The 21373-nt window shown below is 40.7% G+C and overlaps 1 protein-coding gene across 1 annotated transcript in view; it reads right to left on the reverse strand.

The window, feature by feature from the left end:
- The window catches only part of WDR11 (WD repeat domain 11), a 2002440-nt gene that overhangs the window by 893557 nt on the left and 1087510 nt on the right, over nt 1-21373 (reverse strand). The window contains exon 13 of the mRNA XM_044056072.1: nt 19650-19725. Coding sequence (XP_043912007.1) covers nt 19650-19725 — 76 coding nt within the window. The remainder of the gene's footprint in view (nt 1-19649; nt 19726-21373) is intronic.

Genomic DNA, 21373 nt, shown 5'->3' on the forward strand with positions numbered 1-21373 from the left:
GTTGGTTTGATATGCAAGTCTGTAGGCCTGAATACACCCACAGAAACCGGTGCCTGCGCAGTGGCTCCGGACCCATCCAAGGCAGAGACATCCACGGGTTCCATAGTTGAAGTATCTCGCGGCATACCGGACTCCGAATGGGTCTCAGTAGAGGCCTGCGAGTCAGAAGTAGCGGGTATCAAGGGCTGCAAAGGTGCTTCACTGAGTACCAGCGAACTGGCTTAGGAGAAATGTTGTCAGTTTTGGACCTCAACGGCCTGTCTCTGTCTTTATTTTTGCGTTTTTCAAAATTCCAGTAGGCGCATGGCTAGCCGATGTAATTTCTGGATAACTAAACCAAGAACCGAAATATTTAGAGGCACAAATGTACCGACGACGGATAGTGTGCTGATTAAAAAAAGCACAAAACCGACAGCAAGGTACGTCGTGGTCAGGGCCTAGGCAAGGAATACAGTTGTTGTTGTTATTGTTGTGTCTTTCGGCTTTTCCCGGTTAGGGGTCGCCACAGTGGAACTCCGGTACGCTAATGATTGGCAGTAGATTTTTACGTGCAGAGTTGCTGGCCCTGACACACAACCTTCAACGAAGGTACGCCCATTCATGCAAGTCTCCTCACAGAAGACGATCTAGCTGAGAATCGAACAAGACAACATCTTACTGTGAGGCGACAATGCTACTGCAGCACCACCACCGCAGTAATTAGGCAAGGAATACAGTACAGATGAAAAACTTTATGAGGTATTTGCTTTCCACAAGTAATGCAATTATTAACTTTTACTGACATCAGTGAGGAGCAAGAAAAAGTTTCCCTAATGGGGTACTTAGCTTTAAGTTGAAGACTTTGGTTCTGAAACTCGAAAACAAAAATTTCAGGAGTCGGCCGACCGGCACTTGTGAACTGTTTCTGCTTCAGGCACCGCACGGCAAGAAAGACTGAGGTAATGACGTCGGCTGCATGTTTTATACCCCCTGACGACCTGACGTCATGGAAGAAGTGACAGCAACTGACGCAGGACCCAAGACTTTGTTAATCAGGAAGACTGAGGGCAACCTGCCAGCAGATTACCCTAATGTAAAACATGAAGAACATCTCTCTGAGTCTCTTTTTAAACTGTGGGTAGTCTTGTCTCTCATATTTGAAATGTTTCCTTAAAGTATGCAGGGCTTCCCCAAAGGAAAAATCCTCTGGGGGAGAGGCTGAAGGAACAGATCCCTCTGCATCAGAATCCTCATATGTAGAGAGGGGCTGCACGTCTTCATAGTCAGATGAATCAGATTCATCTGACTCTTGTTCAGACAAAACTTCTGGAGACAGATCTCTTTCTTTTGGCAGGAGTGGCTTGGCTTCCCCTAATCAGCATGATAAGGTCCTCTGCCATTTTAAGCATTTGTGACTGAGGCAAGGGAGCAGGCGCCAAAGAAAGGCTGGAAGTTGGTTTCTTGGGGGTGGTTCGACCCCTGGGCCTAAGGAACTCAGTTGTTTTAGAAAGAACGGTAGCCGTGAAAGAAGGCATTGGTTTATGTCTGGATTCGGTGTTGCGAAGGACTTCCTCGGAAGCCGGTGCCTGCACAGCGGCTCCAGACCCATCCAAGGTAGAGACGACCGCAGGATTCTTAGATGAAGAAGAGTTCTGTGGCATACTGGACTCCAAAAGGGTCTCTGCAGAGGCTTGTGAATTAACTGAAGTGGGCATCAGGGGCTGCAAAAGCGCCTCACTGAATTCCAGAGGACTGATGACCAATTTGGTGGTAGCGTCGTTGGAAGGTTTAGTCCTGTGTGGTCTATCTTTACATTTTTTTCAGAAGGTCTGCTGTCGGATGGCTTACGGAAGCCATATCAGAATTTGAGGACTGTAAACGGAAATATCTGGCTACAATAAGGGCCTGACGATGAATAGTTCTGGCGATAAACAAAGCAAAGAACCGACAACGAGGGACGTTGTGGTCTGGGCCTAGACAAGTGACGCAGTAGGAGTGGAAGTCCCGGTGTGGTATTTGTTTTCCACAGGCGAGACAATTATTAACTTTTTCTGACATCGGTTAGTGCAAGAAAAAAGGATCCCCAATGGGGTACTTAGCTTTCGAAGACTTCAACTTCAATTCGGAAACGAAACTCGGGTAGCGGCCGAACGGCACTCATGCAAATTGCTTCTGCTTCGGGCTCCACGGTAAGAAAGACTGATGTAATGGCGTCGGCTGCCTTCCTTTATACCACTGATGACCTGACATCAGTCTTCAAGCAACAGCAATCGACGCAGAAATACTAAGTCTCTGGTATTCAGGCTGGCCGAGGGCTACCCCAGCAGGGATAACATAAATGCGATGACTGCAACAGTGAAACATGAAGAACATCTGCTCAATGGTTCAAGCAAAAAAAGAGCACCAGCAAGGTGGGAAGTAGAGGCTGAGCAAGCCAGTAAAGCCAGTGACCATCCAAGTCAAGTTTTGACGTAAAAAGTTTTTAAAGACAGTCCCCAAAACCACAATATCTTGTACCAAACATAATTGTTCTACACAGCAATGTAGAAAAAAAATTAATCAAAAAGGAAACCCACCCATTTTTTTCACACAAGGATTCTCAACTGAAAACCTTCACATTACATAGAAATATAAACATTTTGTAGCTAAAGTAAATATTTCTTCACAACGAAACAGTTTTTCTTTAAAAAAAAATTTAGTGAAAGGTTTTCCCAAAGTCAGCTTATCTGCCCAACCTTGAAGCAATGCTAGCCAATCACCAGCTCCACAAAGCCTGCAGATGGAGGTCACTTCAGTGACAAGAAAGTTCTGAATCATTTGGTGCTCAAACTGCTTTGCACACAGAGCTCTGCTCAGGCTCCTGGCAATAAAGAGCTCATGAAAGGCACCCTCAAGCTCTGAAAAGCTTGCCAGTTAATCATATCCTTGGCAGGACATAACCCAAACAGCTTAGGCTACTGAAACACAATGATTCAACATCAGAAAGGAATAATGGCTTTAGCAAAGCAGTTCATGTTGTCACACTCAACACATTCAGTGTTCACCCCCTGACAAGCCTTACCAATTATCATTTAACAGTGATCATGCAAATGATCTCTGTTTTCACACAGAGCCTATCTTTTTCCCCAGCCTCCATCAGACACTTACGCTTCTTAGCAGAGCACGCAGACAACAAACAGGTATTACACAGTTTTAGGGTCGTTATCTAATAATTTTATACTGTCTGCAAAGATGCAGTAAGAATACATAAAATTGTTGCAGCTTCCTATAAAGATTCATGATTTGTAATTTTCATACAAAATACAGGAAAACAACAGCTATAGTGCTGTAAAAAAAAATACAAACACTCAGGGAGTGAGGCACATAAAGTTGGTCCTACTTCACCCTATCCATAATGATGTATGATCTATGTTAAAAATATACATAAAATGTGTGAGAAAAAAAGAGAAAAGCAACTGCCATGATGCAGCCAAAATCCAGATACAGCCTACATCAAGGGTACCCTTAGCACAAAGGAAATATGAGCTTGTCCTTATTCATCTTAAAGTAAACTGAAGATGAGGATGACATTTGTGCACAAGCAACCTTCCAGGTCTTCAACTTTCTCTCTTTCAATTCTATTTTGTACTCTCCCATGTTCATCTTCACATTTAAAGATGTGTTTCTCCAATGCAATGATTTTGCTGTACACACTACATACATTTTTAAGCACTATGACTGCTTGAAATGTAATGCATGTTTCTCTACTAAGAGCAGAAATTAAGTCCGTGAGACTTACGAAAATGGTATTTACATATTGAAATAGAACTGGTCAAATTACTTTTCATTTTTGCCAGCTCTTCCAAACATAGATTAAGGAGGTCTGCACTGGTCTTATTAGTAGGTTGTTCTGGTTACATTTGTAACAGAGGTAGTGGGAAACAGCACAGCAAAGTTGGTGCATCTAAAAAAAAAGGTTTATCAGTGGCCACTCCTCTAAATATAGTGATTTTCTAACTGAAAACTGCAGCCAGATATGCAAAATAACTTAAAATCAAATTATAATAAAATGCACCGTTCCTTTTAATCACTGTAAACTTCCTTAATTTTAACTCCTATCACAAAGGTTTGACCTAAACTTGTTTGCTGTAGCATAGACTAGATCCAGGCCTGCTGAATCTAGCTTTGTTTGTATAACTTGAGCACTAATCCAGGCCTTCTTTTTTGGAGAGGGTTCCCCTGCACCCCAGTAGTAGGAGTGTGCAGTTAGAACTTGCCTGATTGAACACTACAGGAACAGGGCTCAGTTTTGAGATTTTTTACTGGTTAATTGGGTAATTTGTTTAAAAGCCTTTTCTGATTGCTTGTAGTCATCTAAAGCTGTTTTAAGTGTATTATTTTACTGTTTGTAGTCGCTTAGAGCTGTTTTAAGTGTATTTTTACTGTTTTTGTCTTATCTTTAAAAAAAAAAAAATTCTTTGTTTCCCACCTTTCTAAGCTAGTATAGTCCAATTTCAGGTTAGTGCTGAATTCAGGGCTGTTATAATTTTCTGAGTTCCCCATACCTTACTTGGATAGAGGGAGGTTTCTCTGTTCACCTGTGAGAGAGGGAGCTTTGAGCAGCCATCTGTCCCTGGAGGAGTGGTTCCAGCCCAGAAGTAGTATGTAGTTTGTGGGCCATTTTGGGCTAATTTTATCTCTTTCATTTCCCTGCTGTAAAAAACGCGTTTGCACGGTTTTGCACGTCTGGGCAGCGCCAGTTAGCTAGGGCTAAATTTATCTCGGCTCCACCAAGTCTCCTTTTCAGTTTTTCCCTTAAAAGTAGTCTAACTCTCCACCTAAGCACCTAAAAAAAGCATCCTACAGTCCAACACTTGCTCAGACCTAATAGCAAGCACTAATATACCCCGACACTTGATTGCTGAGCAGGGCAAGGCTCATTATTCACCCCTCACCAACCAAGCAACTAAGCAGCTCACCCTACTATTCAGACATGATCAAAGGGCAATTTCAGGTATACTTTCAGTCCAGCTGGTGAACCTGGGTATCCTGAGGCAATATTACAACTGCCTCATGTACACAGACAACCCTCTCCTCCTACCACAAAACATTAACATATGCGAGAGATGCAATTATATAGCTAAATTGGAGGCTAAGCTCTCTCCACCCAAGACTGGAACAAGCAGTCATGAGGCGAAGGTTAACACTTGCACCACACATCCAGCCTCACATAGACATACTAAACCAGCACTGGCAACAATTATACATAAATACACAAAATCATACTCGGAGGCTCTAAATAAAAACCTGCAAAAGCATCACAGGCCTTCAAAGCAGACACCCAAAAAACCTGCACCTCCCGTCACAAACCAGACAACACATAAAACACAAAATCAGTGTGCTGCACAATCACAGCCCTTAAGGCGAAATAACATACCTAACACACTAGTAATAGGCATCTCTATAGTCAGGCACACTGACGTCCCACTCATTAGGCTGAACAAGGAGAAGGTTACTGTTAGCTGCCTGTCGGGAGCCAGAATCCGCCACATAACACAAGCACTCAGGTCACTCCAGAACAAGCACAAATATGACTCTGTCATTGTTCACGTTGGTGTGAATGACCTAAGACGTACCTCCCTGGACTATATGAAAAGAGACATGGAAGAGATCACTGATCATGTAGTCCAGGCGGGTATGACCCTGACCCTGAGTAGCATCCTGCCCTCACCAAGAATGATACCGCAGTATAAAGAAAAAATGATCAATTTCAACAACTGGCTAAGCTTCTGGTGTCATTCAAAGGTGATCCAGTGTCTGTCAGCCTGGGACGACATGCTCGACAGGCCTCGTTGCTTCGCAAGAGACGGCTTGCACCTGTCACCCCCTAGGCTTTTGAATACTGGTCAAGGGTCTTGCTGCCCCCATAGTGCCTTTTTTAGGCAAGGCTCAAAAGTCAAACCCACCTCTGCAAACAGCACAAATAAAAAAATGAGGGTTATGCTACTCAACACCAGGAGTTTAAATCTCAAAATGCATGCACACGAAGCACTCCTCAGTATGGAGAACGTCAACATCTGTGCAGTAACTGAAACCTGGTTCAAGGCTCCACAGAGCACCCCAGCACTACCGGGCTACAACTCATACCACACATTTTGGCCACACAACATGGACCGAAACACAAAAGGAGGGGGTGAATCCACATTCATCAAGGATACCTACACCTCCAGTTTAGTGGTGCAGCATGATACCGCCAAGATCATCCATATGCAACGAACATCAGGCAAATCTGCAATGCAAATTGTGGCCTGCTACAGATCACCCTCCATGACCCAGGACCACCACTCCACCTTTCTGGAGACAATGGAAAACATGAAGGTCCTACCGTACAACCTGATATTGGGCAATTTCAATTACCCTACCATTACCTGGGAAAACTACTCAAGTACAAACTCCCAGGTTCAGCGCTTCCTGGAATTTATCAACTCAAATGCCCTGGATCAGCTGGTAAACTCCCCTACCAAAGGTGAAAACATATTGGACCTGGTCATCACCAACATGGGCGACAGGTGTTCCACACCAGAGGTCAACACATCACTGGTTAGATCAGACCATAAACTAATCACTCTGGATGCCCACACCCCATAACCACCCCCAACTAAGGAAACCACAGTAAAAAACTTTTTTAAAGCAAACGTCACCTTACTTAAGACAGAGCTGGTAAGTTTCACAGCCCCCACGCTAAAGGATAACGCTGCCCAAGATGCAGAAACCTTTACAAATGCACTCTATGAGCACCAACAAGGATGCATGGATCGTGCCATTCCTAGCAAAACCAAGACTCACTCCCCTAAGAGAAGGAAACTAGTCTGGTGGACCCTTGCCATAAACAGGCTATACAATAGAAGGAGGAAACTAGTTCAGAAAAAAAAACAAATCCCAAGAAGGAAAGACATCCCTGATCAGTATTAGTAAGAAACTAAGGTCCCTCATAAAATCCTCCAAGGCTAACTTCGAAAGAAAAATAGCCAAGGATTCGAAAGATAACCACAAAGCCTTCTTTAGCTATGTTAAGAATCTAAGTGGCAACTCGCAGATGAGCTCTGAGCTAGTGCAAAATACCACAAAATATACTGAACTCACTGATATTGCCAACATCCTGGCAGATAGATTCAGTGCAAACTTCACCCCCCTCTCACCCCCAAAAGGGCCCACAACAATACCGGAAAAGTGTAGTGTCCCGGAAATCACAGATGCACAGGTGAAAACAGTCCTTTCAAAAGTCAAAAGCACAGCGTCAATGGGGCCAGATGGTGTCCCAGGCTGCATCTTCCACAAACTACAGAACAAACTAACCCCCACCTAAACACACTCAACCTCAGCCTTTCCACAGGCTACGTGCCTATAGAATGGCACATGGCAACGGTTATTCCACTCCACAAAGGAGGGGCCACAACTGACCCTGGTAACTATCGCCGCATAAGCCTGACTAGCCTGGTCTGCAAGGCTATGGAGCGCATCATCATGGAACTCATTAACAAAGACATTGGGAACCTCCAAACACTTGACCCGACCCAGTTCGGCTTTGTTAAGGGCAGATCATGCCTACTAAACCTGGCTGACTTCTTCGAGACAGTCACCAAGGTCATAGATGAGAGGAAGGTAGTTCACACAGCCTACCTTGACCTTGCCAAGGCTTTTGACATCATTCCCCACTAGGGAATTATAGAAAAAATCACTAGCCTGAACATAAACCCCTACGTCATGAGATGGGTTGCCACCTGGCTTACAGACAGAACTCACACGGTAAGAATAGCGGGCTCCAGGTCCGACTAAACCAGTCAGAAGTGGTGTCCCACAAGGCTCGGTCCTGGGACCCCTACTGTTGGGCATATACTTCTCAGAAGCACAGGCAAACACAGAGGACTATGGCTAACCAAGTTCGCCGATGACTGCAACCTGGGAGCCATAAATGACTTACCAGCTGACACAGACATTCTCCAAAAGGGCCTTACTGAGACAGACACCTGGTGTCAAAGTCATGGTCTCAAGCTAAATGCCAAAAAATGCATAGTCATCCTGTTTGGGAAAACCCCCTTAAAACAGAAGAGGTAATAAGAGATCTGGGGACCCAGGTAGATAGTAATCTCTCCTTTGACAATCATATTGCCAAAGTAGTTAGGAAATCCTTCTATGTAGCCCATCTAATTACTAAAGGGTTCACATCTAGAAATAAAGAGGTTATAGTGCCCCTCTACTCGTCACTCATCAGATCCATCATAGAGTACAATGCCCCGTTTGGGATGTACCTCACAAGACACTTCCAACAGCTGGAAAGACCACAAAAGTACCTCAACCAAGAGGATTACTGGTCTCAAACATATGTCCTATGCAGCGCGACTGGAAAAACTCCAGCTGTACTCAGTGGCATATCGCTTACTCAGAGGTGATCTATGCCTGACTTACAAAGCCATGTCCAACTCAGAATTGATGGACATGCTCCACCTAAAGAAATCCAAGTCACTGCGAGCCACTCGCTCTAGTGAGCTAAATCTCATCGCAACAATAAATAGAACATGCTGGAGGGATAGATTCCTGTCACAGAGACTCCCCATGCTTTGGAACAAAATTCCTAACTACATTAGGCAGAGCCCCTCACTAACACTCTTCAAGAGAAACCTTGACGAGTGGATGAGTAACAGAAAATACACCCCTGGGATCACTTCATTGGCTCATCTTGACAGAGGCTCAGTTAATCAATGGGGCGGCGAAAGCTGACACACTCTGGCTAGGCTTATAAATGCCCTCGGGCAGATAGCCTAGTACCTACCTATGAGCCCTCAGAGCATCATGTAGAAGGTAATGTTGATGTTAACACTGTACCAACTCTTGCAACAAATTTCTTAGTTTATAAAACCTTATTACTTCCTCCCACACACTTAACATACCCTCCCTAAATGTATGTTTTCTTTCCCCTTGTACTGCTGCACAAAGAGTTGAAGCTGTGACTGCAACCCACACAACTAGAGACTGAACTGCATCTCGGGCTCTGGAACAGTCAGACAGGGGAGGATGGAAGTGAGAGGTTCAAGACTCGCCCTTTTGGAGGGGAGAACTTGGTCGCTCCTGGATGGCTGGTATCCATTCCACTCCAAGCAGAGGCTTGCCTGGAAATATCCACAGCTAAGATGAGAAGGGCTGTGCCCTCATAAGTCCGTGATGGTCACCCTTGACTGTGTGCACAACAGTGTGCATGGACTAGCAGAAGGGCATGGCAGGTCACCACAATAGCAAACTATGCCCCCCCATATCTCACTTCCTGAATGATGACATGCTGCTTGGGTGGCCTGATGTCTTGTTGTTCCTGGCAAGGGACAGAAAAGTTAGGTCTTCTTATGGCAAAAGTCTGTGGGGGGTGAGGCAGACTTTCCTGGGTCAGTGCACAAGGGTGCCTGCTCCCAGTAAAGGAATATAGAATTGGATGTAAAGAGAGGTGCAAACTACCCTCATAGACACTAATTGTTCCTCTGAAGGTCTCCCAATGGGCTCAAGTCTTTTTTAGAAAGCCCGAAGGTTAGCAGGTATGGGGGCAAAAAGAATAAAGAAAGAAAACTTGATATATTCTGGAGGAAACTCTAAAGAAAGACACTGGAAGTCTTTGTAGTAACTGTGCATTTCTAAGGGGCATTCAATTTATTTCTTACAAGTAATTTTTCTCTAAAGAAGTCCCTGGTGGGGGAGCCCCCACTTGTTTTTCGAGTAAGCTAACAAAGATGAGAAAGATCACCCTGGGGATTCATGAGGAACCCCTTAGTTCAGCCTTCACTGATAGCAGTGACTGGGCTTTAGCCTAGGCTGCCCCCTACTGCACAATTCTAGGTAATTCATCCACAGATGGGTGGTAATCCATAACCAGTGGATGTAGAGATACACATTTATACTGGTTTGTGCAGAAATTAATGTCTTGCCTTCAAAGGTAAGGTACAAGGGCAGCGGTATCTTTAATGGTAACTAGAATTTTGTGATAACCCACTTAAATATACTATTCTGAGGAATCTGCATTGCAAATGAGATGCTGCTTTGGATTCCCCAGTTGAAGCAATGCTAAATGTAACAGATTATTTCTGTTTATAAGCATCCCCCATACCAGTTCTGCTGAAGGGGAACTTGTCTCCCTCTGAACTGACACTGGTAAAGGTATTTTTTATACAAACAGTAAAGACAGTCAACTATGTGCCTTTACTGGTGTCAGAAATATAAGAAGGCTTTTTATTTTTCTCCTATTCTACTTCTTGTGTGTCAGCTTTTGCTCATGGGTTTGTCTGTCACAGTGGAACTAGTCACCTCTGACATATCTTTGGTTCCTAAACTTTACTGATTTTTCCCAACCAGACTTTTTGCTTCTTTTCACACAGTTTTGTGAAGATTTTTTTCTGAATGAAGAATGCCTTTAAAACTTTTAAACATCTTACTTTTATAACCTTATTTAATCTCTTACTATTCATGATTATCAATATCACAAAAACCCAAACAGAAACACAATTATGCAAATACTGCAGTTGTGTAAGAACATACCATAACACTAAATGTCCTACTAGTCATTATTGCAGTATTCCAATACTGATGGATTATCTCAATGAGGTAACCTGATGACCAGCCTGTGTATCAAAGCCAAAAACCTTCTATACCCCCCAAAGGTCTGGCATATGACCTACGCCCACAGAAATACAGGAACATAAGTGGATGTAGGAGTGTAACATTCACAGACTATCTAAAGCCAGGAGACGCTGGAGATGCCTAAGTAACTAGAGCAAATAAAAATAAGGTCAGCTAAAAGGATAGGAGAAGAAATGCTTTCCCCTCAGTCAACAAGGTGCATAGAAATTTGTACAAACAGCAAGGGGGAATGAGGGAGTGATGCAATCCCGAAACATTGATTAGTAGGACATCTACTGTTATGATAAGTTCTTTCACAACTATATTATGTCCTTCCTTAGATCAGTGTTTCAGTATTCCATTACTGATGGGTGATAACCACATCTTAGAAGATGGATAGGGTGGATGCACCAGAGACAGGGGAGCTGTCTAAAATCCCAGGAGTATAGATCTGCCAAAAGAAATTCTTGATATAGAAAAGGCATCTACTCTGTAGTGTTTTGTGAAGGTGTACATATAGGACAATATGGCTGCTTCCAGAAAGGGTTTGGTGTCAATGCTCTTGAAGAAGACGCCACAGGAGGATACTACTCTGGTGGAATGTGCCTTCACAGAAAGACAGGGACTTGTCATGGTAGAAATAGCAAAAAAAAAAGAACAGAAGTTCATCGCGTTTCAGTTTTATGTACTTTGCTGCCAATAAATACTTTTTAGACATCCATTTCATTACAATTTTATTTGGTTTATAATTTATTTACCACCTTGGGCATGAAAGATGGGTTATTCCCATTTATGCAAGACAAAGAAAGGAGGGCTGGCCATAAGGGCATGAAGCTGACAAATAATTCTGGCATGAGTAAGAGACACCAGTAAAACAGTTTTCCAAGTACAAAACGTTAGGGAGGTGAATGTCACTGGTTCAAAGGGTGGCAAGGTAAGTTTTTCCAAAAACAAGTTGTGATCCGAGGGTATCCACTCTGCAGCCCAGATCCTGAGAGGGTGTCAAGAGAGGATTACCAGAGACTGTGGATGAACCCCCAGTCTTTCCTGAAGTGAGACTGTGAAAGTGAGATGTAGCCATAGAGTATCCTGGCAAGAAGTTTGTATATGAAAGTTGTCCAGGTATGGGAAATACCTGTAATCCTTCTGTTTCGTTAAAGGCAATGAATGTAGTGAGGCACTTTTTGAAAACCATGGGAGGAGTAGATAATTAGATGGGTAAAGCATTGAAATGAAAGTGCAATGAAAAAGCAAAGAACCTGAGGAATTTTCTGCAGGTGGTCTGAATGGGAATATGCAGGCATGCATCCTTCAGGGCTAGGGAAACTTGAAAGCTTGAAGAAAGATAAAAAGAAGTAAAGCCTGCAATGAGAGCACCTTGAAAGATGGCACCTTCAGAAAGGTGTTGAGGAGGGAATAAGTCCAGAATGGGCATCCAAGTGCTGCCTTTTCTGGGGACCAGAATAAGTCTTGAATAAAAGCCTTTTCTTAGACGAAAGTGGGTCACTAGTTCTGTCATGTCATGTTCGAGGAGGGCCTGCAAGATGGGAGGAAGTGTAGAAGAAACTGATTGGAAGGGGAGGAGGAATTCCCCTTAAAGACAGGAATTCCCTCCAAGACATTTTGTATACATGTTCAATGATGGATAACACCCAGTTATTTGAAGGGATGAATTCAGAAGCTGAAAGGGATAAAGGCAGTCTTTGTTGACAAGAAAATTCCTGGACCAATGAGGGAGGGAGGGGGCAGCAGATAGGCAGAGGCTGACTTGTCTGGAAAAGGAGGAATCTCTATTAGGTTTGTCATGAAATATTTTCCTGAGCTGTCTCTTGCCTTCTGAGAGGGCTTCTGATCCCTATGGACAAAGAAAATGGACTTAGCTGGGTATTTTCTTAGATACCTAGGTACTGGTGTCAGAAAAATATGTTTTAAAGTGCTGCATCATTTTACCCTTCTCTTGCAAAGTCTTGAAAGGTTCTGCTGCAGAAGGTCCAAATAAGAGCTGCCTGTGCAAGAAGGGAATCCAAAGCTTAGCCTTAATATCCTCAGGGAGAACTGTACGTGAAGTCAAGCAAATCTTCTAATAACAGATCCAGTAGTAGTAGTAGTAGCAGCAGCTACCCTGGAAGAAACTTCTGCAGCATCATAAACGCATTTAATGGAATGCCTTTTAATTTGGGTAGCTTGTACAAGCATAGCTATCACTTGTTGCTTAGTGTCAGAAGCCTTGAGGTTAGCCATGGTATTATTTAAGCCCCCAGAAATGGACACAAGATATTTTGTCAACTGAGTCTGGTAATTTAAATCCCTAAAGGCAAGAGTGTCAGAGGTGTAAACCTTCTTGCCATACTTGTTTACTGCCCTATTTCTGGCCGTTCGCAAAACATTAGCTGCTGGTGGAAGCTTTGTAGGTTTATCAGTAGGAATCTAAAAAGACAGAAGATCTACTACATGATTTTTGCACAGAAACTGAAGATTCTCAGGTACCTTATAAAGCCCATCAGGCTTCTTGTCAGCTGTAGGCTGGGAAATGGATGCGGAAGCATCTAAGAAGGCTTCCCAGATTAAAGGAAGAGAATAAGGCATAACAACCCCTACCTTCCAGCAAATTATAATATCTTTTTTGTATACCAGTCACCTCTTTGGATTCCCAATTAAAATGTTACATAATTTTAGTTATAATTTATACATTTTCTCAATGGGCGAGTCAGAGGACAAGGTGTCCTCATCATCAGAAGCAATCTGACCAGCAGAATGAATTTGTAATAAGTATGCTAAGGAATCTTCATCTGAATTAGATTCCTCCTCCTCCTCAAATGAAGATTCATGCTGTCACTTCTAAACAGGGTGGGGAAGTAAAGGAACAGAAAGGAAAGAAGGGTATTTCAGAGACTAAATGGCCTTGTATTGGTCTTGTGAAAATTACACTCATTCCTTTTCTTGAGACTTCTGAGCAAGAGTAGTAAGTTTTTTTTTGTTTTTTTGTTTGTTTCTTTTTCTCAGTGGTGACGTCAGCTCTCACAAAGCTTAGCAGGTCAGAACCTTGACAGACCTCGATCCAAGTTCCAGGCACATCTTCCCTAACAAGGATTTGAGAAATGCTTTCCAGTCCCTCAGCAATGATCATCCTCAATTCCCCCTTCACAACTGTATCAGTATGAGCAGTCTCACCAGACACCTGATGAGTAAAGCTAAGGAATCTTCATCTGAATCAGATTCCTCTTCCTCCTCCTCCTAAGATGAAGTTTCATGCTGTTTCTTCTGTGGAGGGTGGGGAAGTGAAGGAGTAGAAAGGAATTAAGGGGGTTTCTGAGACAAAATGGCCTTGTACAGACCCTGTGAGAATTCCATACATTCCTTTTTTGGAGACATCTGAGCAGAACAAATATGTTTTTTTATTTTTTATTAGAAGTGATGTCAACCCTCACAGTGTGTGGCAGGTCAAAACCCTGACAGACCTCAGTCAATGCACCAGGCACCTGTTCCCTAATGAGGATTTATGGCATGCCCTCCAATCCCTCTAAAATGATCCTCCTCAGTTCCCCCCTTCTAAAACTTATCAGTATGAGCAGTCCCATCACATGTATGAGAGTCAATCATCATGGTGGCCTCCAGTGGAGTTGCAACAGTGAATGCCTGAAAAAGAGTCGAGCATACTGCGGATTTCTGCAGTATCTCAAAGGATGCATATGAATCACACTAGGCAACAGAGACAGTTCAAGCCTAGTTTTCTTCAACTTCCTTTTAGTTGCGAGTGGGATGTCTGAGGCAGAGGATTCTACCACTTTGATTTGCATGAGGAGGTGCAGACATTAGGTTTCTAAGAATGTATTTAACTAAGTGTGTCAAATACAGAGGGTTTTAGGAGCAAACAACTGGCAGATCTGACAGTTTCAGTAATTGTTTTCAGTCCTTAGACAAAATAAGCACTGGGAGTGGAGATCCTTAAAAGGTATCTGCCTACTGCTGTCACACTTCTATCCTTTAGCTGACATTACCAAATCTTTTTGAGAAAAATACAAGAAAAAGAGGATCTACCTGAAATGATCGACAAGCTAAAAGCATGACAATGAGAACACCGACATGAAAAGAACGAGAGTTGAAATACCCGAAAGTGTAAATGCCCAACAAACCACAATCCTTAAACTCAACAAAACAAAACAAATCAGTTTCTGAAAAACACACACACAACACAAGCACACCAAAAACCTTACAAACCTACACTAAACCTTACATACACAACTATCTATGCACTAACCTTAACCCAAACCCTAACCCTAAGGTCCGTCACTATCACACACTTACCTTACCCGCACCCTAACCATAAAGTCCATCACTATCACACATTACCTTACCCGCAACCCTAACCCTAAAGTCCGTCACTAACGCACAGTTACCTTACCCGCACCCTAACCCTAAAGTCTGTCACTATGCATACTTACACAGTTGCACTAGCTTCATATGTCAGTGTTTTCAGGGTCGGGATTCTGGACTGTCGATCATTTAGGTTGTCGGTCTTCCGGTGTCAGTCTTCTCACTGTCTGCGTTTTCAGCTTTCGTTCTTTTCAGATAGATCAGAAAAAGAACATTTCCCAACAAGGCAGTTACATGAACAACTGTAGGCAATGGTAGCAGCTAACAACAACAACATGGAGTACAGACTAACTGGAGACAAGACTGTCTGTGTCCACTTATGTACTTGTATGCCCACTGACTTGGGTCATATGACAGATGTAAGAGCATATAGAAAGTTTTTGGCTTTGGTACGCTGGGCAGACGTCAGGTTACCTCGATGAGATAACCCATCAGTATCTGAATTCTGCAACAATGATCTAAGGAAGGACATCATTATGTACAGTGTGACTAGCACAAACACATTTAACTGACTTCAAAGGGGGGCCATTACAAATGATAAAATTCTAAATGATGCACATTTTTTCTTAAAAAATTGAAGTACTATAGTTTATGGGAAAGTTGGGCTTAAAACAACAGATGAATTACTTACAAATGGAAAATAGAGTCAGAAGACCAACAGTTTTGAAGAGGTAAAAATAAATTAAGTTGTATTTGAAAACAGTCATAAAAGTGTGGGTACCTAATGGCAGTTCAACTGGTTTCAGTTATCAGTTCTCACCACGTCACAGGAATAAAAGTCCTCTTCAGGAACACAGGTCATAAAGTCCTCTTCAGGAACACAGGTCATAAACTCTTTCAAGTATCCAAGTAAAACGAGACACCGGAGTAAAAGGATAATAATTTATTGTAGTTAGCGCTTTCGCCACGTAGGCTTCATCAGACTTTATACAAAATGAGAAATCTACTTATTTAAAAACTAATGAACGAAAACCATTGGTCATAAATTATCAATGAAACAGCAAGGTCATTAACTCATATCTAACACATGAAAAGCCTATGCTGAAAATGCTGCAAACAGTTGCCTCAAAGCAATACTAAGAAATATTAAATATATTGCCTAAAATACATTGTCATATAAACTACTGACATATATACTAACATTCAGTATCTAAGCTAAAATCTGCACTAAACAAATACATATAATTAAAACATTATATATGGTGATTAATATGAACAACTAACATATAAACACCTTTGGATGACAGCAACTCTAATGCAGCTGAGTTGCAAACATAAAATGAAAACAGTCTGAACAACAAGCGCTTCAAATACTGCAGCGTGCAGAAACACATAAAGTTCACATAATGCACTTAACTTATTTAAAATGTTGGATTATCTAAAATAAAACAAACATCACACTCTAGTTCATGATGTATCCAGAAAAGCAAACTAGACAACATTAGGTAAACAGGATAAAAACTCTAACTGAATACAAACGAAAACAGAACCATATGACAATAAGAGTCGCTAACCTGAAAGCATAACAGCTTGAAAATCCATTCAAAAGAGCCAGCATATATATATTTATATATATTTTGATTGCTAACTAAGCAACTTAATGTTACAGCAGCTCATAAATCCATTATAGAGAGCAGTTTGTGTTAGCTCTCACTCTAGCTTGCTAGGCATTCATCATAGTGGTTTACATAATGTTAAAGTAACATAACACACACAATACTTTGACATATATAGAAGTGAAAGCATTGTGTTACAAGCTGTAACATACACTTAAGGTGTACATCAGCAGTAAAGCAGGTTAAAAAATAAATAAACCAAAAGTACACCATTTGACAAAAACTCACTATGGCAGCACACTCAATCGTGGCAGATATTAAGACTTCACTAAGCTGTTGAATGCGACTCTGCTAGTCCTTAAACAGCAGTAACAAATAATACATAAACTCAATATAAATATATTAGATGGATATGCAATCAGCTCTATCTACCTAGGTCTCATAGTGGAACCCAAACGCTCCAAACAAGAAGAGGGGTATATAGGAAACATAACAGATAGTAACCAAATAACTATCAAGCAAAGCCCAAAAATATAGAACTATGTGAGAAATCACAACTAACTATCAATCCTTATCAAAGTTCCTACTGAGCAACTAACAGAAAAATACACACGAAAAAGGGGGGGGTTGTGGGGGGAGACAAAGTCCATGCTTATAAATATCCAGTACCCCCTATAAATATCCCCCCTCCCGTCCCCCCCCCTTTTTTCGTGTGTATTTTTCTGTTAGTTGCTCAGTAGGGACTTTGATAAGGATTGATAGTTAGTTGTGATTTCTCACATAGTTCTATATTTTTGGGCTTTGCTTGATAGTTATTTGGTTACTATCTGTTATGTTTCCTATATACCCCTCTTCTTGTTTGGAGCGTTTGGGTTCCACTATGAGACCTAGGTAGATAGAGCTGATTGCATATCCATCTAATATATTTATATTGAGTTTATGTATTATTTGTTACTGCTGTTTAAGGACTAGCACAGAGTCGTGCATTCAACAGCGAGTGAAGTCTTAATATCTGCCACGATTGAGTGTGCTGCCATAGTGAGTTTTTGTCAAATGGTGTACTTTTGGTTTATTTATTTTTTAACCTGCTTTACTGCTGATGTACACCTTAAGTGTATGTTACAGCTTGTAACACAATGCTTTCACTTCTATATATGTCAAAGTATTGTGTGTGTTATGTTACTTTAACATTATGTAAACCACCCTATGATGAATGCCTAGCAAGCTAGAGTGAGAGCTAACACAAACTGCTCTCTATAATGGATTTATGAGCTGCTGTAACATTAAGTTGCTTAGTTAGCAATCAAAATATATATAAATATATATATATGCTGGCTCTTTTGAATGGATTTTCAAGCTGTTATGCTTTCAGGTTAGTGACTTTTATTGTCATATGGTTCTGTTTTCGTTTGTATTCAGTTAGAGTTTTTATCGTGTTTACCTAATGTTGTCTTTTTTGCTTTTCTGGATACATCATGAACTAGAGTGTGATGTTTGTTTTATTTTAGATAATCCAACATTTTAAATAAGTTAAGTGCATTATGTGAACTTTATGTGTTTCTGCACGCTGCAGTATTTGAAGCGCTTGTTGTTCAGACTGTTTTCATTTTATGTTTGCAACTCAGCTGCATTAGAGTTGCTGTCATCCAAAGGTGTTTATATGTTAGTTGTTCATATTAATCACCATATATAATGTTTTAATTATATGTATTTGTTTAGTGCAGATTTTAGCTTAGATACTGAATGTTAGTATATATGTCAGTAGTTTATATGACAATGTATTTTAGGCAATATATTTAATATTTTTTAGTATTGCTTTGAGGCAACTGTTTGCAGCATTTTTCAGCATAGGCTTTTCATGTGTTAGATATGAGTTAATGACCTTGCTGTTTCATTGGATAATTTATGACCAATGGTTTTCGTTTCATTAGCTTTTAAATAAGTAGATTTCTCATTTTGTATAAAGTCTGATGAAGCCTACGTGGCGCTAACTACAATAAATTATTATCCTTTTACTCGTGTCTCGCTTTACTTGGATACTTGAAAGAGTTTATGACCTGTGTTCCTGAAGAGGACTTTATGACCTGTGTTCCTGAAGAGGACTTTTATTCCTGTGACGTGGTGAGAACTGATAACTGAAACCAGTTGAACTGCCATTAGGTACCCACACTTTTATGACTGTTTTGGTTTATGAACTTTTTTCCTGTGTGGGCACCGTGCTCTGTTTGCTGTGTGTGGCCTTTTTTTGCTAAGTTGTATTTGAGTTGAATGACGCACCAATATAAGAGAGACACTGGCCTTGAGCACAGAGCTGCTAGCTTGCTAGAAAATCTGTCCAGATTATAAATGTCAGTGAACATGAGACCAGATGATATAAATATTGCTGCAGACTTTCACCCTGAAGAAAGAAACAGGCAAGATGCCTTTTTAGTCTCTTCACCAAAGACATCATATTGAGGCCACTAGACAGCAACATTCCCAATGCCAATTAACAAAATCAGTTATATACAATGTTTCATGTTTAAAAATGGTCTACTATTACTTAACACACTCATGTTGTAGCTTATAATAAGTACTCATAATAAGGAATAAAGCATTCTGAAAAATATTAAATACACCTCATGAATGCAGTTCATAGCAAGTGTATTTTTATATTTTGAATGCAGTGGTTAAATATTGTGCATAGAGCAAAACATAAGGCTGAATTATAACACTGGAATACACACATGCACAATGAACACTTCAGCAAGAATCAAAATCAGAAATCCAACAGATAAACTGATCTAACAGCAGTAAACAAAAGTTTCAAAAACAAGTAACATAAGGCAATATAAGGAAATGGTTTGTGATAAATATGCCAGAGTGTAAATGTGTACTACTTCACACTAATACAGGATTCAAAAGTTGCATATATAACAGTTCAGTGAAACCAGCTAATACTTAATTACATTTTTTTTTTCATTTCTATTATAACACTGAGATTTCACACTCCAATACTGTGAAACACAAAACCTGTTGCAACTTTGTATACCCCTTAAAAATATTTCACTTTCTGAATCAAAAAAGTCTTATTTTTTACACTGAAAATGCAATGAATGCTCTTACTTGAGCTGAGAAACTTTCATCATTTCAATCGCTGGCTCATCACTGCCTCGCTCACCTCGAAATGCAATGCTTTTGCCTGTGAGGGAAAAGTTATTTAGAAACAATCAAAAACTCTCACCCCATGGAATGAAATGAAACTAGTGTAATTGACCTGTCACATCTTCAACATCTCCACTCACTCTGCCATGCAATTTCCTTTTGCCAGATGGGTAAAAACATCCCCACTAAAGTCTGTATGCCTTTATCCAGTACAAGGCAGAATTCCCATTTATTACACGATAGTAAAGGAAATGCATTTTGATTGGCATCACTCAACTGCAGACAGAAAGGGAATTGCTTAATTTCAGATATCAAACATGGCAGTTCCTCATTTTTGGTTTCATAAAAACCTTTTCACACTCTGCAGTTATAAATGTAATACATTGAGACAAAGAAATATTAGCATTGCAGTTTTTCTGCAGCACTTTTATACAGTTGCCAGTTTCCCCACAAAGAAAACAGTCTACTGAACTCTAAAAAGCTCTTACACAAAGTCTATGACTTAGCATTTTTTTAAAAGATGACAAGTACACTGCCACTTTTCTCTCTCATCAGAGCATGAACACTTTTTCTTACCTTAACAGGTACTGTAGCATTACAATACAAATGAGCACTAAATGGACAAATTATATAAAATTAGCATTTTCCCCAATTAAGCTAATATAAAGTCATTATAGGTCTGCACCATGATTAATATCCTAATTCTAGGAAACACGCATTTCTGTAAAAAATGTTCCCAAACATTTCAGTATTCTTCACCTTAGAAAGCGCAGTGAGGACCTGCTCCATAGTGACTGTTGGTGGAGAAATACTCGGAGTAATTTCTTGGGTGTGACACATGGTGATAGGGGAAGCTAAAACTGGAGCCGAATGCATCTTCCAACAGATTTGGTATATTCTCTGGCTCCATATAGGTGGTTCCATTCACCATTAATCTGGCACATTTGTGGGTGTTGCCTTTGTGGATGTGGACATTAACTAAAGAAATCCTTATGGATGTCCTTAGCTTGGGACTCTATTTTTATTTCAAATTTGCTTTGGGTGGACCTGCTTAGTCCCTTGAGTTGCTTGTTCAAATTGATGAGGGAGTTTTTACCTTGAGCAATGCCCTCCCAATTTTTGGACATGATTTTTCTTATTTTGTTGTACAATCTACTTGTACTGTGCTTCCACCAGGGAGGCTTGTTTTTGGAAGTTGTCCTATGTTTATTCTGACTAGGTATGTATAGCTGTCTCTATGCATCCATTTACACGCTTCTACAGGGTTACTGTAAATAAGAGGCTTTTCCAGATTATTCAATTATTTAAACCTAGTAGGTAGACAGAAATGTATTTTTAAGCATTCCAGGTCTCTTTTTAAACTTTTTTAACATTTTTCATTACTGATTTTGGAACATTAAAAGAAACTTAAACGTTGAAAATTTTCAACCCAACATCTGCAATGCCTGACCATAAGACTTCACACAGAATTATTTCTAACTTTCCATATAAGTTTCAATATTCTCACATGGACTATATAAATAGCTTCTCTTACACAAAATTCAGAACAGAGATGCATGAAATACACCACATCAGAAGATAGCATCCTAGAATATAAAACGCGTCTTCCAATTTAAATAAAATGTTCTCCCCACATAACACACTTGCAAGTTTGAACCATTTCTTCTATGAAATGTCCCTTTTCT

Source organism: Protopterus annectens, chromosome 14.part0 (genome assembly GCF_019279795.1).
Source record: "Protopterus annectens isolate FY-2018-M chromosome 14.part0, PAN1.0, whole genome shotgun sequence".
Taxonomy (NCBI): domain Eukaryota; kingdom Metazoa; phylum Chordata; order Ceratodontiformes; family Protopteridae; genus Protopterus; species Protopterus annectens.